Raw genomic sequence first — 18367 nt, 5'->3', positions numbered from 1 at the left:
AAAACATGTGTCCCAGTATAGCCCTGGGAAAAACCAGCTGGCAGGGCAGAGGGAAGTTAGTGCATCTCTGTACACCAGTGTCCCTGGGATGTCTCCTGGAGGATTGGGAAGAAGGCTTCTTCACTATTTTAAAAACCACTTTCCTGTAGGTCAAACAAGATTTGCTTTCCTGATGGTGGAGATACCATAAATTAATCATTCGGAGATGACATTTATTGCTATATTTGGAGGAGAATAGAGGACTACAGACTTCAGAGCACCAAAATCCTCCTTACATCCTCAGGGCTGGGCTTTCATGGAAATATGCCATGATGTTTGATATTTGGGCAGGAAGGCATCAAGCTGGTTTCCCTTCAGATACGAGTCTCTATCTCTCTATGCCTCAGTTTCTCCACCTGCACAAAGGAAAGTGCCTTGAAGGAGAACTTTGAGACCTGCAGGGTCTACAGATTTGAGATTATTATTCCTAACAACTTGTCTCAGTGTTAGGAATAGTCCCAATGGAGTTTGGGGATCAACCTGCAGCTTTCCAGTCCAATCCTACCCCACAACACCTGGGGATTTTACAAAGTTGATTTGCAGCTCAGCATATTTGCAGTCTCAGAAAGAGGTTTCTTGCTGGGTTGCCTCCCTCAAGGTTTAACCAGATCGACTTATTCTTTCTTTAATTAGTGTGTGTTTAAGGTGGGTTTACTTCTTCCTCCTTCAGCTGCTGCCATCCGGAGGCCAAATGGTTTGTTTAAAGGAGCTAGTTTTTAAATTAGATACTGTTACTGACCTTCTCCAGCTTTGTTTAATATTTGTCCTCTGCTAGAAAATCAAAACCTCTTCATTTGTGCCTCCGAGCTGGCTCTGCAGATGGTACATATGGCCCTTACAGCACTTTTTTTTGGCATGAGCTTGTATTTTAAAGAGAAGAAGATCAGATTTCAGTGTGTTCCGTGGTGGGAAAACACAGCTTTACAATGCTGTATGGATTAAGAAATACAGGCCATTGTTTTGCCCTCACTGCCTGGAATTGGCAACGTATTTCAGGCTATACAGGTCCCTTCCTTGCCCCTTGACACACAACTGTGCAGTGTCTGGAGCTGTGAGAGCATCTCCAGGCATCCCTTGGGGTAAATCAGTGCCACATCATTGAAGTGAGTTGGGTTTGTGCCTGGAGAAGCACCTGCCATGCCAGGAGTTTGTGGGAACAGCTCAGCAATGGTTGTGCTCCCCTTGCCCTGTGCTTTGGCAATATCCCACTGCTCTGCTGCCCCAAGTGTGCTCCTGTCCACTGTGCACACTCAGTGTTCCTCTAACCCTGGCAGCAGGATCTGGGCCTGTCCCCATGGCTCCATCAGATGTCACCAACTGGGGAGGGACACCACATGTTCACACTGCTCTTCTCTTGTTGCAGGGATCCTCCCTGAAGGACGAGACATGCGGTAGGATCCAGCACATCCCACTGAAGAGTGAGACCTGGTCGTGCTGGACAGCCCAGGGCACCACAGGAGGACATGTGCCACCTCAGCTGCCTCCTCTTGGGACTTCTTTTCATCCTCAGCACCACCAGCACAGATGGCTTTGCCCGGGCAGGGTAAGGCTCTGTTATGTCTGCACCTCTCAGGTGTGCCCACCTGCATGTCACAGTGAGGTGCATCCTCCCTGGGTGATGAAGAGCCTTGTTTGGCTAGGCACTCTGACAAAGAGGTGGGAAAAGGCTCTGCCAAGTCCTCCCGGGGCAGCCAGGGCTCAGCAGTCCTTGGTTGGTTGTTTGCTTGGTCACTGAAGTGAAAAAACCTCTCAGAGAAAATGCCTGTCTCCATTTAGCTCCATGCAGGGACACAAAGACACTCTGGGCTTTCTGTCCAGGAGAGTCAAAAGCGAATCAGGCCCTGAGTGTTCAGAAATTATTATTTCTGAACCACATCCTTCACAAAAATATGTGTGAAATCTTGCTATCACACCATTGAGCCTTGTGAACTAGTTGTCAAGGGAGAATTCAGCTCCCATCAGAGGACGATGCAGCTCTAATAAAAGGAGGATGCAGCTTCCATCACAGGAGGTTGCAGCCTCCATCAGAGGAGGTTTCAGCCTCCAATAAGAGGAAGATGCAGCTCCCATCAGAGCAGGATGCAGCTCTCAGCAATGAGAGAAGGCACCATCCAGGGGACACAGGTGTAGAAAGCCCATGGGTGTGGAAAGCAGGTTGGTGCTCTCTCAGGATGCTGCTGTGATCCATGGTCCTGTAAGCCCAGGAGTGGCATCTCCAGCAATTCCCTTTCCAGGAAAAGGGTCTGACACAGCACCCTGGATCCCAGCACAGCCTGGGCAGGCCCAGCTCAGCTCCCACTGGGTCTGAGGACGCCCAGAACTTGGTGCTCTAGTTTCTTCCCCAGCTGAGAGGAGCTGGAGCTCAGTGCCCACCCCCAGACACAGCTCAAATTTTCTCCAGCGTTTGTTTTTACACTGCAATACTCTCCTCCAGCATCAAACCTTTCTCATTCTGGTCAGGACTGAAACCACAGCCGAATTCCTCCCTCGCACGCACAGGCTGCAGCAAGAGCTTTATTCTAAGTATTGCAAAGCAAACAATTGCCATTTAAAAATTGCATCTTCTATAACATTAATCGCAAGGCTGAGAGGAGTTTTCTGGAGTTAATGGAAGCCATCTGATGTCCCTGCTAATTCCCAGGCTCTTTATTTTAGTTTCTAATTGAGCTGGGAGGCTGAGACAAGTAGATGAGTTTCTCTGTGGGATTGACCTGCTTGGGCTGGAAAATGATGGAAAAAAAGGATATTTAAGCAAGACCACTTTGGCTGTTAACCTTGGGAAAGTTTTTGAGTGGATCACAGTTATCCTAGGAAGCCTGGAGGGTGGCTTTCATCTAGCCTCTTTTTTTTTTTTTTGTGCGGTGAGCCTGACCCTTCCTGTGAAATCATTAATTTCTGGGTGACCACAGGGGCATCTGTTTCAGGAATGTAAAAGTCTCAGGGAGGAAAAATCCACCCAGAAAGTGAGTGATTTTTGGGGGAAGGGAGGCAATGAATGGAAGGAGTAAATCCTCCCTAAATCTGGGTCCTGACTGCTCCCTCGGGACACAGAGACTGTGCTGGGTGAGTGTCCAAGGAGACGTCAGTGCTGTCACGCAGGGGCTGGGCAGGAAGCATCCACACAGCTCACAGTGCTCCAGCTTGGTGTTACTGCCCCAAAACAGCTTGAAGTGGCCTCCCAGGTCACTGGCATAATTAGCCACAACCCTGTGCAGAGAGGGACTGCCAGGCTGTGTCCTGGACTGGGGGGAGCTGACCTTGTTCCCTCTGCTCAGCCGCAGGGTCTGTGCCCTGGCACCGCAGAGCAGCAGAGCTGCCTACACCGAGTCCCACGTGCAGCCCATCTACCAGCCCTACCTCACCACCTGCCAGGGCCACCGAGTCTGCAGCACCTACAGGTGAGAGCACCTGCCTGTGCCATGGACCTGCCTCCAGCACAGCAGTGCCCAGGGCTCTGTGGGAGTGGGAAGTCTCAGCTTCATCCACAGGGATGGAGCTCCCAACCCTGGGCAAGGGTGTGGGAGCAGGATGGGGGTTTGGGACAGATGCTCTGTCACTCAGCTCAGTCCTGTCCTTGTATTGCAGAACTCTCTACAGGGTTGCCTACAGACAGGCATACAGGCAGCTGCCTGAGCCTGTGGCCTCGTGCTGTCCTGGCTGGAGCAGAGTGAACAGCCACGCACTCAGCTGTAACAAAGGTAAGAGGCCACCCCAGTGCTCATCCCCAGACTCCTCACGTCCCTGGAGGAGGCCCCAGGACCAGCTCTCTCATTTATCAACACTATGCCATGTCAGCTGAACTCTCCCCTCTAGGAAAGCATTTAAGTTTTCAGCATCACAACCAAATGTGGTTCAATATCTGATTAATTCCCAGCCTTTCTCTGTTGCCTCTCAGGCCTTTTTCCTTTGGGATTGTTTATTACCTTCACAGTTACCACAGGATAAATAAAACAAGCAAGTCCTTTCCATATAAATCATCAGTAATGGAAGAGAATTGCTTTCAGGAGGCAATAAATGCAAACTAAAGCAGCAGCTAGTCCATCCCCAGATGAGCTCAGAGCATGGCACCAAGGAGCTTCCCAGGGTCTGATGCTGCCCATCACTCTCCTTCCTCCCATCTGTGCTGTCTGTGGGTGCCTTGGCCTCTTTTCAGGGTGTAAACTCAAGGTTCTCTTCATCCCAGCCATCCTGTGCCCTGTTCACCCTGGGCAGTTCAACTCCATCCTGCCCCTGGGCTGGTGCTGGTGTGTGTTTTGGGGTGTATATACACACCTAGGGTGGAAGCTTGGGATCCCCAGAGCTGCTGGGTGACTCTGTGCTGGTGTTTCCTCTCACAGCTCTCTGCTGGGTGCCATGCCAGAATGGTGGAACTTGTGCCTTCCCTGGAAGATGTGCCTGCCCCCCTGGCTGGACTGGGCGAGCCTGCCAGACAGGTACTGGCCTTGTCACTGTTCCCTGTGTCATGTTGGCCTCACTGCTGCTGGGACAGCTGCTCTGGGGAGCATCAGAGCTGCCATGGGGCTCTGGATGTCCTCTGACCTTGGGACATGCCTGGTGCTACTCAGATCATAGAGGGGAACCAATGTGTTACCCCTCTGCACACACATGTGCACCTACATGTATCGCTCCAGGGCACTGGTCTGGTCAGGAAAGGATGGGAAGTTCATTTCCCAGGGGAGTTCTGATGTCCCTTTGGCTGCCTCAGTGCTCCCAACCCTTGTGTGCAGCCCTGGCATCCACATCATCTCTGCTGCTGCTCTATGCTGGCTCAGCATGAGCAGAGCTGTAAGCACACTAGCAAAATCCTTTCTGCAGCACAGAGACCTCATGGGTCCAGCCTGGGATCATGTATTTGTGATGATCCCTCTGCCAGGCTTTGTAAACTCTCCCTTCAAACTAAGATGCCCATTTACTGCAGAGACTAAATCCGTGAACTGAAAATATCCATGGGTGGAGGGGAAGTCTGGCAATCTGCAGGCTCTTCTCCAGCACAGGAGCAGCCTGATGCTCCTCACAGCGCAGGGAAAACAGGCAGTGTGGTGCACACCAGTGGTGCAAAACCCCTGCCACGGCTTTTCCCAGCTTTCCACCCTCCTGTAAGGCAGAGGAGGAGTGTGTGGCTTTGACCCATGCTGGGCTAGGCAGGGCTGAGCCCATTGCTGACAGCTCCAGCTCCAGCGCAGGGGGAAAGATTTTTCCCACTGCCTAAAACAGATTGGCTCGGGCGTGGGAAGCAGTTCAGCTCATTTTGCTTTGTGGGAACAGCTTTAACTACTCCCCCGTGTGAGGAGAGGTTACTGGGTTTTGTACACACTTGAAAGGCTGATAGCTCCTCACCACAGCTGGCTGGAACCAAAACCCCGGCCGTAAATCCGGGATGAGAGCCTGGCCAGGGCTGGGACACTTGTGACCACAGCTTTTGCTGCTGGCTCTGGCGTGGGGGAGCAGGCAGAGGGGAGGAGACCAGATCCCTCCTGTTTTGGCCCAGGTTTATCCAGATGGGCTGTCCCAGGTGCTGGCACCCTGAGATGCTGAGACACTCAGAGCTGTGCCCAGCGCAAACACCAGTTTATTCAGGGGCTCTCACTGGGGTGTCATTGCAGCCCCACTGCACCTAAGCCATCTGTGCCCCTTGCCCTGTGCCCCCTGCTCACTTCCCTGCCCTCACTGAGCTGTTTCTGTGTTTCAGATGTGGATGAATGTGCCAACCAGAGCCACGGCTGCAGCCAGCTCTGCATCAACACGGCCGGGAGCTACCACTGCGCCTGCCACAATGGCTTCATCCTCACTGCTGACAACAAGGAGTGCCAGCCCCTGGTGCCAGAGCCTGGCATGGATCCCTTCAGCCAAGCAGGTAACCTGTCCCCCCCATTGCAGCCTTCAGAGAGAGCTGGGGTTAACCCTCAGCGTCAGAGGATGGAGCAGGAGTGGCAGGAGACAGGCGAGGGCTGACAGCCAGAATCCCTCGGCTTTATTCTTACCCACCCAACCTCCCCTGCTCCCAGCTGCTGCTCCATCTGGGAGGGTGACAGAGCCTGGCTGTGGCTTGTGGTGTCTGGGATGTGGCTGTTCTCTCCATGGTCATTCCCACAGGGCAGGTCTGGAGCCAGGAGGAGGATCAGCGCCGCTGGTGACGGCCCATTATTACTTTTGGTACGCGCTGTGACACTTCAAACTCGTACCGTGAGTAATAATGCGCTGTGGCCAGCACAGGCAGCGTGCAGCAAACGTCTGGGAGAGCAGGGCACCACCTGCACATGCCCCACCTGCCTTTATCCCTGTCCAGGGCCCTCAGCAGGGATGATCCTTTGTGCCCACCACGGGACAGGGCAGAGTCGGGTGCTCTCTGACCACATGGGTGCAAAAGTCAAGGCTTCACCATACATCTTGTCCTTTAAGCATCACCTCACTGCATGAAGAACCCCCCACTTCGTTGCAGGTGCTCCAGCACAAAGGAGAAGCCTGTGCCATTAGCAGCTGGACTAGATGGCAGTGCTTGCAGCAGGTGTTGGATCCGACTGATGCTCTGGGGTTGCTCCCAGCAGGACAAACCTCGGTGGGGCCTCACTGCGAGGGGAGTGGAAAGCAGCAGAGCTTGGCCTGAGCCCTGCACCTCCCCAGCAGCTTCCACCTCACCTCAGGCAATGGGTTTCTACTCACTGACCTTCTCTTGGTCCCTTTTCCAGGTCCCTCCAGTGAAATGAGGGAGGAAATGAATGACCTGAGGAGCAGAGTGGAGGCGCTGGAGGAGGTGAGTTTCTGCACACCTTTTTCCTGCCCTGTTGCTGCTCGAGGCCACACTCAGCCAGCTCCCACCCCAGGCTGTTTGCAGCCAGGGTTTCCCTCCACCCCAGCTCTATTTTTAACATCGTGCTGGCCTGGAGCCCCAGGATCCCAGCAGTGATCCCAGCTGTGCTCCGCGTTGCCGACAGCGCCCACGCTGCGGCTCCTCCAGCCAGCGGCACTTTGAACACAGCCAAAGCTCTCTGAGCCCACCCCAGTGGGTGCTGCATCCCACCAGGTGGTCCTCCTGGCTGGGGGGACATGCTCATAGCTCCCTTTCTCCCTGCAGAAACTCCAGCTGGTGCTGGCTCCCTTCCACAACCTCATGCCATCGGCGCCAGAGGATGTTGGTGCAGACCCCATCAGTCGTCTGTCCCACTCCCTCCAGCAGCTGGACAGAATTGACTCCTTGAGTGAGCAGATCTCTTTCCTTGAGGAGCGGTTGGAGACGTGTAAGTGCCTGGAAAAAGCAGGGTTGAAGGATTTCCCTCCACCCACACTGGCCATGGGGAGCAGATGTGGGCCAGAGAGATCAGTAACACATATGCCACTGTTCATCTAGATCTCCCTCAAGCTCAGCAGCCTGTAATTAATAAAGGATGAACACAAACAGCCCATTAGCTTCATTTCAAAGCTGTTTCTCTGGCTGCACCATCTGACTGCCCTTGTAGCAGCCAAAAATCATAAGACTGGCACATGGAAACGTGGCTGTGGGGCAGAGCAGAGAGAGGCACTGGGAGCACTGGTCACGTCTGGCAGTCAGCACCTCCCCAGCTGCAGTGCCTTCCTGTACCCTTACAACTTGGTCCTTAGGAAAGAATCTCCAGCTCTTAGGAAATTAACAGTCCAAGAAGTCAATCAGGGGAGTTTAGGGAGCGTGCAGAAGTTGGCAGATTTATGAGCCTGGGAAGTTTCAGGCACTTCTTTTTGAAGTCTACAAACTTCAGTGGACAAAAGAAGTTCTCCTAAGTAGCTAACTGTGAGGAAGAGCTACCAGTGAGAGCTGTCATGTGTGAAATGGGTGGAGGTGGGGGGTCCTGCCTGGTGTGTCCCCCCACAGAGCAGGGCAGCATCCCTTCAGGTCCCTGTGGTGCTCTGGAGCACAACAGTTTGTCTCCAAGCAGATCACAACCATTTGAACACTTTATTTTGATAGGCAGCTCTTTGCAGCTTGTTTTCCCATTAAATAATTCCAGAAACTGGAGTTTTCTGGGCCAGCTGAGCCAGCTCAAGAGCTGGTGTGCAGCAGAGAGGTGCTTGGAAAGGCTCAGGGGAGATTGGTTCAGGGCATAGCCAGTCCCAGTTCACTGCCTGCAGTAATGGCTTAAATAGAAAAGAATTCAAAGAACTTGTTTGAAGAAATAGCTGCAAATAGACACTTATAAAACATCTCAGAAAGGGGTAATTATCAGTGTTCCAGCAGACCAAGTTTCCTAGTTGTGCCCTGTACATATTATTAGTGACAGCACCGAGGAATGTGAGCAGTATCACAAGGTAACATGGATTTATTCCAAGGGATGACTCCAAAGTCCTGAAATTAATTCCTCCCAAGCCTGTTTCCAGCAAGCAAGACTTGTTTTTGTCCCTTTTCATGGTCTTGCAAATCCTTGGAGGACACAAAACTGCCCTGTCATACTCCAGCAACCCCTGGGGCTCACAGGGCATCCCATGGAGTTACTCAGCCATCCATGTGCTGTGCCTGGTGAAGCATTTCACAACTGAATGCTACCATACAACTGCACTCCCCAATTAGCTGCTCAGTGGGGATGTGTGTAAGGACTAAAACTCATTTTCTTTCCTTTAAACCACCAGCAAAGGCACCAGGTCAGAACTCTTCAAGCCATAACCATTTTGGCCCCTGTAACTATGATTTACCCCTGGTTCAGCACAGGCTGTCCATGCTCAGCTGGGACACATCAGTGTTACTGTCACTGGCTTTGGGACACTTACACAGGGCCTAGGTGAGGGCTGTGACAGGGAGGGAAGAATGACACTCAGGAATGTGTTGAACAGAGCCAGCCTGGGGATGTTTGGCAAAGGGAAAGCAGCAAGTGTGGGTGGCATTCACAGAGGGTAAGGTCAACCTCATTCTGCTTGGGAAAGAGACAAACCAAAGCCAGGTCAAGGACATTGCTGGATTGTTTCTTTTCTTTCTCTTCCCAGGTTCCTGCAAGAATGAACTCTAGCTGAGCATCCAAGGAACTGGAACAAGCTGAGTGCATCCACAGCTCTTATCTCACTCTCCAGCCCCAGGCTGGGGACTAAGCCATATCATCTACAGGAAGGCACAGGGTAGCAGGAGAAGGCTGTTTCCCATGAGCATCTCCAGCATTTTCTCTTCCAGCTCACCTCAAAGGTCATGCATTTACTTTCAAACTGGACTCCAAGCCTTCTGTGCCTCCCTTCTTCCTGCTGGAGAGGCAGCAAATAAATGCCTTACCTCGTGCCATGAGGCTGTGCCAGACTGGCTTTGCCTGGCTTTTCCTTAGCATTATCCTGGGACAGCATCTCCCAGGGAGACTCCCAGGGAGGTACTGTGCCCATCCCTGCAGCTTCTGTCCTGCTGCCTGTGAGCAGGCTCCCTCCAGGAGTGCTGGGCTCACTGCTCCTTAGCACTGTCAGTCCATGGCACACATCCCTGCACCTCCCTCTCCAGCACCTCCTGCTCAAGCCCAAGAGCTCTGGTAACAGCACAGCAGATGTGACTGATGTGGTACAACCCTTCCCTACTGCCCAGAGTGGGGCTATGAGGCTGTGTGAGCTGCAGGGGTATAAAGAAAACCTCCTGCTGCCCACCCTGAGGCTGTAGGGTCATTACTGCCTGGGGAGGTGCTGGCACACTCCTATCCACACAGGCATCACTCTCCTCTTCCTATGGGAGAGGTTCCTGCAGGTATTTGTCCAAGCCCCATTGCCCCTCAATCACCAAACCCACCCCCTGCCAGAGCTGAAGGGTCAGCATTCCACATCCTCCTCCTCGCTCAGCTCCCACACAAGACCAGGAGGCTCCTTTATTTAAATAACCAAAGGTGTCTTTTTTTTTTTTTTTGTAAAGCACATAATGATCTCAACCCAATTAACAGTGAACAGCAGACAACTGCACACAGAGGCACTGCTCCCTGCTCCCAGGAGGAGTCAGACATGGTTATTCCCTCCAGGAGCCCCCTAAGGGCCCTCCTGGCTTTTCCATGACAGCTCTTTTATCTGCTGCTCTCACAAAGTGCTGGTTTGGTTCCCATACTCCCACCCTGACCCATCCCACAGTGGGTCTGACCCCTGAGTCTGTACTGTAAGGCCCCTCCAGTAATTTCCCTGGCCCCTGCCAGCACCAGCTCAGCCCAAGGGCTCTCCCTGCCTTTCCCATACAAAAATACCATATAACTGCAATTCCACCAACACAGGCTGCAAAAGCTGGTTGTGCTGGTTACCTGAGTAGCCCCAGGTGGCTTATCGCAAGGTCTCCTGTGCCACAAAGAGGAGAGCTAAAGCTAAAGGAACCATGGACCTGACCCAGTTTCTGAGGACATCAACTCTCCGACAGCTCCTAGTGAGGGATCCAGGAGCTCTGTTGGTCCATCACCCCAAAGCACAGGGGAACCCCCTTTATCTGCCTGGGAAAGGAGTTAATTTTCACCAAAGGGAGAACTAAAGCATTCCCAGCCCTGTCAGAGCTGCAGCTCACCCACCCTGTGGCTCTGCAGGGGTTTTACAAGCCTTGGAGAGCAGCAGCTCCAGAGATCGGCAGAGACACGCGGGACAGGCACCATCTCTCGGCCAGTGCTGACCATGACAAGTGACAAAACGAGCACGACAGAGCCCTTTGCATCTGTCGGGGGGACTGCAGGCACCGGGATGTGACCAGGCTGAGCCACCACCACGGCAGGGAGCTGGCAGCAGCTTCCTAACACAAGATGCTCAGGCTGAGCCACCACCACGGCAGGGAGCTGGCAGCTGTGCTGTGACACAAGGGCACCTCAAGGAGACAGGTCCTACTGTGCCAGGTGGGCACACTCCCAGTGCTGCTGAAGAGCCCAGATCTGGCTTTTCACCCAATTCTCATCCCTGCTGGAGCATCAAGGTTGTGCAGATATGAATTGCTGCCTGGTGGTTTCCATCTGGGACATCCCACCACCACGGCAGGGAGCTGGCAGCTGTGCTGTGACACAAGGGCACCTCAAGGAGACAGGTCCTACTGTGCCAGGTGGGCACACTCCCAGTGCTGCTGAAGAGCCCAGATCTGGCTTTTCACCCAATTCTCATCCCTGCTGGAGCATCAAGGTTGTGCAGATATGAATTGCTGCCTGGTGGTTTCCATCTGGGACATCCCAGGGCCAGGCCAGCTCGAGCTGAGCCTGCAGGAACACAGGTGCAGGGACAGTCATGTGAGGAAGAGCTCAGCCCCCAGTCAGGTTTTTGCTGTCCCCTTGGGGGAACTCACCTCTCTGGTCATTGAGCCCTTTGGTAGTTTGATGCCTGAGAAATTCAGAAAAAGGAGACATTTCATAGTGAGAAAATGAACCCATAAGAGAAATCCACTCAAGGGGAACCTCAGCGCTGGCTTGACACGCTGTGTGTGCCAGTCCTTGGTGTTCCCAGAGTTAGAAGTCACTGCAGAGGAAGAGAAGTTCCTTCAGTATTTGGCAACAACAGACAGGTCCCTTCAGCCACCACCACATGGTGACACCCCTGGAAAAGCCTCTAGGATGAGTCCTTGGCCTCGCTGGGACGGCCTGACAGCCTGAAGAGAGTCTCCCTCATGGTGTGGAAGCATCTGTCAGTGAGGTCATTGACATCGTCTGATGTCAGCCCTTTGGTCTCTATTGGAGGCAGAACCTCAACCTTGATTTTGCCTGGGAACAAGAAGAGCCTGTGAGAAACCCACGTGCCACAGGAGCTTTGCTCTCTGCCCTACTCCCTTCCCTGGACAGCCCCAGCACAGCTCTCATCCCCTCCCCTGGAGAGCAGGCAGAGGGGTTAGACCCTGGTTCCAACAACTGTGCCAAGCACAGTGTTCCCTTTGTGCCCCAAACTGCCACCCCAGGCGGAGCCTGCCCAGAGGAGGAGAGGTGGGTATCCAATTTTTAATGAAAACATCCCTCAACATATTTAATTACAGCCTTTGCTGAGCTAACCCAGCCCAGGCTCTGGTGCCAAGAGCTTTGAACTGACTCCAAGCATCTCCCAGCAGGACTCCTCCTGTTCACCCCAGCCCTGCTTCCCTCCCACACCCTTGTGAACCACATCTCCACATGGGACAACATCAACATTGTCTCCAAGTGACTCTTTTGTACCTGATGTAAATAGTTTCTTCTTTGGGTTATAGAAGGAGGTGAAGGAGGAGTACACCACAGGGATCACTGGGACCTTGGGGACAGAAAGGAAAGAGGAGTTACTATTTGCACTGCAGCAACTCAGGGCAGGCCAGAGACAGGCAGCAAATCCCACACAGTAGAGCTAACCTGGCTCTCAGACACTCAGGGGACACACAGCCCCATAAGCAAGACACACTTCCAAAGGCTGAGACAGTCAGGAATCAAATGGGACAGTCAGGAATCAAATGGGATCAAAACCACACCCAAGGCACAGGGACACTAGGGCCAAGTTCCACTTCAGCCTGAGGGCAGCACTGGCTTTTAGGGCTCCTTGTCCCAAGCCAGGCTTCAAACCTCAGGTATTTTATGCCCTGCAAACAAACACTGCAGGATGCCTGTTCTAACAGGCTTTGCCTGCTGTACAAGCACATGTCTGGGGCAGGACAGCTGCTGTGCCTTCAGCTTCTAAGGAAAGGAGTCACCAGTTGCCATCAATTGCTTCAGACAGAGACAGGGCCTTGAAGGCAGGCACAGAGCCATTGTTCCAGTGCTGATAACACAGACAGGATCTGCAGTTGGTGACTCAGGGGGGTGTAGCAGATGCTGGGACCATTTCCACTGTCATCCTTTCCTTTCCAGGCCCTGCTTGGGCAACATCACCCAGGCAGGAATGGGGATGGTCCAATGCAGGCTACACCCTGGGCTTGGCCAGTTGAATCCAGCAAGAGATCTGGCACCTATTCTCTTCTCCAGAATCCCTGCTGGAACACCTCTCCTAAGGAAAGCAGTTTTCCCCCAGGTCATCCCAACCCCTGGCACACTGCCCCAGCATCCTGCCCAGGCAAGCAGCACTGCTCCTGAGAGCACAGGCAGCTCTGGCTGTGTGAATCCAAGGAGCTGCTCCCCTGCTAACTGCTCAAGGATGTTGTCATTCTGGAGAGAGAAGGAATTTAAAACATATCAGGAAGTGCCATAAGGCTGTCAGGGAGGGAGCAGCTATTTTCACACAGAGCAAGCACAGATGTTGCTCTAAAGCACAAGCACTAACAATCCTGAATAAACACTACACTACTGCGACCTGGGGGATTGAGAAATGCAGGGACAGCTCTGGGATTCCCCAGACACGCACCAGCTGGGCTCTCTGCCAGGAGTGAGCTCTGGACTGCATCCATGCCCCCAGGAACCCCTAGGATCAGGCAGGAAAGTCTGGAGTGAGGGATCAAATGTGTCCCCCATGCTCTGCCCAGGTGGGACACCAGGAGTGGGGGCAGACAGGAGAGAGGACAAGGCAGCTCTCCACTGTCTGCAGCCACCCATCCACAGGTCACTCCCACAGGGGATGGAAAAGGCTCTTGGCTCCTGCTGGGCAGCACTTCTGACACCTAAGGGTGGTTTCCCTGAGGAGGTGAGTGTTTACCTGGGAACACAGCTCACCTGAGAGCAAATAAACCACACACTGCATGACCAGTCTGCAATGCCACTGCAAAAGCACTCAGGGTCCCCGTGCAGGAGTAAAGCTCTGTTACCTGTGCCTGGACAGCAATGTGAAATGCTCCTTTCTTGAATGGCAGCAAATCTCCAGTGCAGTTCCTTGTGCCCTCTGGGTACACCCACACCTTCACCTGCACGCGGAGAGACAAGGCTCTGCTCCAGCAACCCACTTGCAGTGCTCAGAGCCACCAGCCAGCCTTTCCTTGCCAAGGGCTGCAGGTGGCTGGAACTGCAGCTGAGCCAGCACCAGGAATCCCACATCCCCCTATGCCACCCCAGGATGCCCAGACACATGTCACCCCACCAAGCACCACAGACAAACTCACATTCTCAGTTACCATAGCCTTGGCCACCTCTGACATCACTATCTTGGCACTGCTGGTGCTCTTCCTGTTGATGAAGATGACACCACCGAGGTAGATGATGAGCCCCACGGAGCCAGTGTACAACAGCTCTTTCTTGCCCACCTGGACACAGTTGTCGGGCAGGACCTCCATCAGCCCTAATGGGATGGCAGAGGGCAAGACCCAGCAGTCACCCCCCCTGCCTGCACTCAGGTGGGACAAGGACATGAGCTGAGGTGGGCAGGGGACAGGGGGACCAGGGAAAGGTTGGTGCCTTGTTTCTCTCCGGGTTTCTGCTGCCTTCAGCAGAGTAGCATGAGATTCAGCACACAGCAGAATTAGTGGGGCAGAGTGGATAACAAGACCCCCCCAAAGGTAGCTCATTCCCTGGCCCCAGGGAGCCCTGAAGCACCTCAAGGTCAGCAGTGCCTGAGGTGCTGCACAGGTGTGTGACTGCTCAGAGCAAGTGGAGACCCTTCCCACAATAGCACTGACAGAGAAGCTGGACCAGCTGGATGGACAGCACAGCCTGACCAGGGCAGGGACTGCTGGCCCAGGAGGTATGAGCAGGATTTCTTGGATGGTGAGCAGGAGAACTGCTCCTTCCCTCCACCAGTTCCTCACCCATCATGTCGAGGATGCTCTGATGGTTGGACACAATGACAGCAGGACCTTTCACCTCGAAGTTCTCCAGACCCTTCACCTCAAACCTCAGGTCGAAGAAATACTTGAAGGTCTTGACAACAGCTTTGATGATTCTGTGGAAGAGAAGAGCAGTCAGCCACGGGGCAGGGAGGTGACAGGGGCTGACATACCCAGGGTGGGTGGAAGAAGATAAAGTTCTGGGACAATGAACCTCCAGTTTCATTTGCCCTGTGGTCATCCAGGTGTCTGCCCTGCCCTATGTGCTCAAGGTGCTTCAGTTGCATGCTAAGCCCTTTCCACCCCCGGTGTGGGAATGCTCCTGGAAGCCTGAGGGAAGCTGATTGTAATTTTGAGGCCAGTACAGCCAGACTCACTAGCCCATGCATCCTTCAAGTTGACAGCATCAGCTCACTACAGGCTCTTTAGAAGAGGCAACTCCAGCCTAGTGCAGCTGCAAGAGCACTGCAAACAGAGGGCAAACTGGAAATCCTCCAAAGCCCAGGAGAGAGGACACTGTTTTCAGCACTGGATCAAGGACCACTCCTCCTGCAGCCAGTCCCACCCATGGAGTGCTGTTCATTTCTCCTGTGCCATGGCTCTAGGCTGCTCCAGGGCTACCAGTGTCTTCCTCCCACAATCAGCAGGGCCACACAAGTTGTTCAAATGGTTTTCCCAAGAGCTGCTGCTCCCCAGCACTCAGGTATCAGCCTACACACCCCAGGAAGGATCTGCCAGCTCTGCTCCTTGCAGTGCTGGAAGATGCTGCTCAATGATACGAACAAACCTGGAGTGCCATTACCTCATGGGAGTTCAAGAAAGAAGGAGAATTAAGGTGAGAAACACTACCCTGCACGATGCAAGCAGCAAACAGGATAATTCCCACACAGCTTAGCAGAGACCAAGTGCCCCCGGCAAACCCATCTTCAAGCTTTTGCCTGTCAGTTCCCTCTCCCAGTGGATCTACAGGTCTGACAAAGCTCCCAGCTTTTCCCAGGGCTGGGGGCCCAGCTGGGAGGCAGCAGCAGCTCCACTCAGCCCTGCTGACATGTGGAACAGGCTCTGTGCCCTTGCTGAGCACACCCAGCCCAGGCTCTCCAGCCGAACCCCTGCCAGCCCATGGCAGCAGAAGCCACCCCAGACACCACCCCCAGGCAGGTGGGACTTGGGGACCCTCCAACTGGGCCAAAGGACACAGCCAGAGCTGGAAGCACACAGGGGCTATTTTGGGCAGGGGAGCAGCCATTTACCAGGACAGGTGGCAGAGGAGCTTTGCATGTGAACAAAGTTTCCAGGAACAGCCACCAGCTCTGCTCTTTCCTAGAGCAGATTCAGGAGCAGACTTGCCCTCCAGCAAACATCTGGATGTTCTGCCTCAGGGACACCTCCCTGGAGCTTTCCTCCATGCAGGAGGAGACTGAGGGACAGTGTTAGCTTCATGCCCACCACAGGGTCCAGATGGGAAGCTGTGCAGCACCATTTGTCTGGGAAGCATCCCTGTCACCCAGGTGGGAGGAGAGCACCTGGACAGCATCTCACCCTGGCTTGGCAGCAGCTCCCAGCATCTACTCTCCAGAAGTATCCACATCCCTGCCATCAGCTCTTGACTTTCCTCAGCTTGCTCCTACCCACAGTGGGGTTCACACCTCCGTGGGGTGTCCCACCATGCAGAGCACCCAGGGGCTGGCTTGACATTGGAGTTCAGGCCAGGCCAATGGCTCCAGGTGACACAGTCCTCAGGTGCCACTGCTATCAGTCCTCATTTCAATCTGCTGCAAAGGTTAGAGCCACACCCAGGGAAAGGACACTGAGAGGTTCATGGAATGCAGAGCTCCTGAGCTCCATGGGCCTGCTCCAAGGTCCAGGTGAAGAGATGAAGGTGACAGGGTGACACAAACCAGTGAGGTCACAGGGGATGCCATGCCACCAGGCTGACCTAAATCACACTTCTCCTCCCTTCTGACTGCCAACCAAAAAAGAGGTCATTGCTCTGGAAGTCACACTGCTCAGTGGCTGCTGGGAGAGGCTGGTTACACATTACTCAAGAGCAGCCATCCAGCTTCCTCCTGCCAGTCTGCAGCCAGTGTTTCCTTGCACAAGATGTGGCGTGAGCCACTGAAAGAGGCAAAGGGGCAGAGCTCAGAGCAGGCAAAAAAAGACCCAGGTGACCAGCAGTCCTGGCCACGTCACCACAGGGTTAAGAGGATGGATCTGATTCCACTCCAACTCTGCAAGCAGCTTCTCTGCTGGTATCAACCATCCTGATTTGGTGCAGCCAAGAGAGCTGTAAATCCAATGCACTTATTGCCAGACATGAGGAGTACAAAAATAAGAGGAAATGTGGCTTTTCAGTGCATCCATAACAGCGTGAGTGGGAAAAACCAGCAGCCCCCAGATCCACGTGCTCTGCTCCACAGCCTGTCTCAGAGGCCTTTTCAGGATACTCGCATTTCCAAAGACTAATGAATCCTGCTTACCAGATTGGAAGCTCTTGCAAGAGGTTTCACCACTAGATAAACAGCTCTATCTCTATAAGACACCCAGAGCAACCTCTTCCAAGTCACATCAGCTTGGCACTGGAGCCAAGGAGCAAAGCAGGAACGGGGTGTTCTGCGCAAGGCAGCGACAGTGTTATCACTGTCTGTCCACCAGCACATGCTCTGCTCCAGCCCTCTTGCCCAAGCTGGAATAAGCAAACTGGGATGTGGCAGAAATAAGGAGCTCACTGGATCACCTCAGCCACACACCTCCCAAGGGCCGGGATACATCACCAGGATCATCAGCCAGTGCCAGTACATGGAAACAACAGGCTTAAGTAACAGGAAAAGGGAGGTTCTGGCCAAAATTCAGCTTGGAGTTTCAACATGAGGATTTACCCAATGCAAGAAGTTCTTGTTCTCAAAAAATTCCTTTAAGCTTACAGAAAATTTAGAGGGTTTATTTTGAGGGGTAAGGAAAAAAAAAAGCGTGTCTCTATCACTGACATCATAAATTCTCCCAGCTGGTTGTGCATTGGAAAGCTGCTCCTGAGCAAACCAAGGCAACCAAAGCTGGAGACAGAGCTAGGCTGGAGATTCAAGAGCTCTTTCCAGTGCCTGGAGCCACAGCAGAGCTGGGTGAGCATGGCAGAGCCCTCAGGGCAGCACATCAGTGCTCTGTGCCCGCTCACTCCCATCTGCAAAGCAAAGTCCAGCTCCACCTGCTGAGACTGCCCAACCTTTGACCCAAAAGGATGTCTTAAGGCGACAGGACTCCCCTTTCCCCTCCATCCATGTAACTTGACACGGCCATGGAGGGTTAGCACAGGTTAAAAACTGCCTATGGGAGAGCAAAGCGAGGAAAACTAGTCGTGTGCTGCCAGCAGAAGCGCCAGCTCTGCCCTTAAAATGTGTTTTTTGGCATGATGAGGAGCTGCTGGGTGAGAGCAGCAGCTCAGCCCTTGCCCTGGGCGTCCTGTCAGGGGACACATGGGCTGAGAGCAGCTGTATGACTGCCACGCTCTGGGCACCCTGCCTGCCAGCGAGGAAACACCCCAAACAAACACTGCTGTCCTCCGGCTTTCAAAAAAAACCCTACCAGCCACCCTCCAGGCACTCCATCCCCAAAAATAACCCACCAAGTGCTCAGCCACGAGCATCCCCCAGCAGTGCCGTCTAGGAGGGCACTCCGGGTACCCCTCGAGGCGTCGCTCCCACAGATCCAACACAGAGTATCATCACCTTCTCGGGGGCTCTGAGCAGAGGCTGGGGCGGTGCA

General features: G+C 53.5%; 2 protein-coding genes across 2 annotated transcripts; one reads left to right on the top strand and one right to left on the bottom strand.

The window, feature by feature from the left end:
* The first annotated feature begins 1502 nt into the window (after window positions 1-1502).
* EGFL7 (EGF-like-domain, multiple 7) lies at window positions 1503-9008 on the top strand. Its single transcript, XM_009077694.1, has 8 exons — window positions 1503-1582; window positions 3315-3437; window positions 3625-3737; window positions 4377-4472; window positions 5729-5893; window positions 6726-6790; window positions 7112-7274; window positions 8986-9008. The coding sequence occupies exons 1-8, from the start codon at window positions 1503-1505 to the stop codon at window positions 9006-9008; spliced, it is 828 nt and encodes a 275-aa protein (XP_009075942.1).
* Window positions 9009-11334: 2326 nt separating this feature from the next.
* On the bottom strand, window positions 11335-14727 carry AGPAT2 (1-acylglycerol-3-phosphate O-acyltransferase 2; the record flags this gene model as incomplete). The annotated part of the gene is made up of 5 exons (XM_009077695.1): window positions 11335-11672; window positions 12114-12186; window positions 13661-13756; window positions 13952-14127; window positions 14594-14727. Coding segments are annotated over 5 exons (631 nt in total), but the record flags the coding sequence as incomplete, so codon positions are not given.
* Between the last annotated feature and the right edge of the window lie 3640 nt (window positions 14728-18367).

The sequence above is a fragment of the Acanthisitta chloris genome, unplaced genomic scaffold (assembly GCF_000695815.1).
Source record: "Acanthisitta chloris isolate BGI_N310 unplaced genomic scaffold, ASM69581v1 scaffold37956, whole genome shotgun sequence".
Classification (NCBI taxonomy): Eukaryota; Metazoa; Chordata; class Aves; order Passeriformes; family Acanthisittidae; genus Acanthisitta; species Acanthisitta chloris.
Note: the sequence above shows the minus strand (reverse complement) of the source record. Positions and strands in the feature narration are given on the sequence as shown.

What these genes read in the sequence shown, in the direction of transcription:
- EGFL7 (XM_009077694.1), top strand. Translation starts at nt 1,503, where the DNA reads ATGTGCCACCTCAGCTGCCTCCTCTTGGGACTTCTTTTCATCCTCAGC. An exon ending in TGGGCGAGCCTGCCAGACAG is followed by an intron (nt 4,473 to 5,728) that starts GTACTGGCCTTG and finishes TCTGTGTTTCAG; the next exon opens with ATGTGGATGAATGTGCCAAC. An exon ending in GGATCCCTTCAGCCAAGCAG is followed by an intron (nt 5,894 to 6,725) that starts GTAACCTGTCCC and finishes TCCCTTTTCCAG; the next exon opens with GTCCCTCCAGTGAAATGAGG.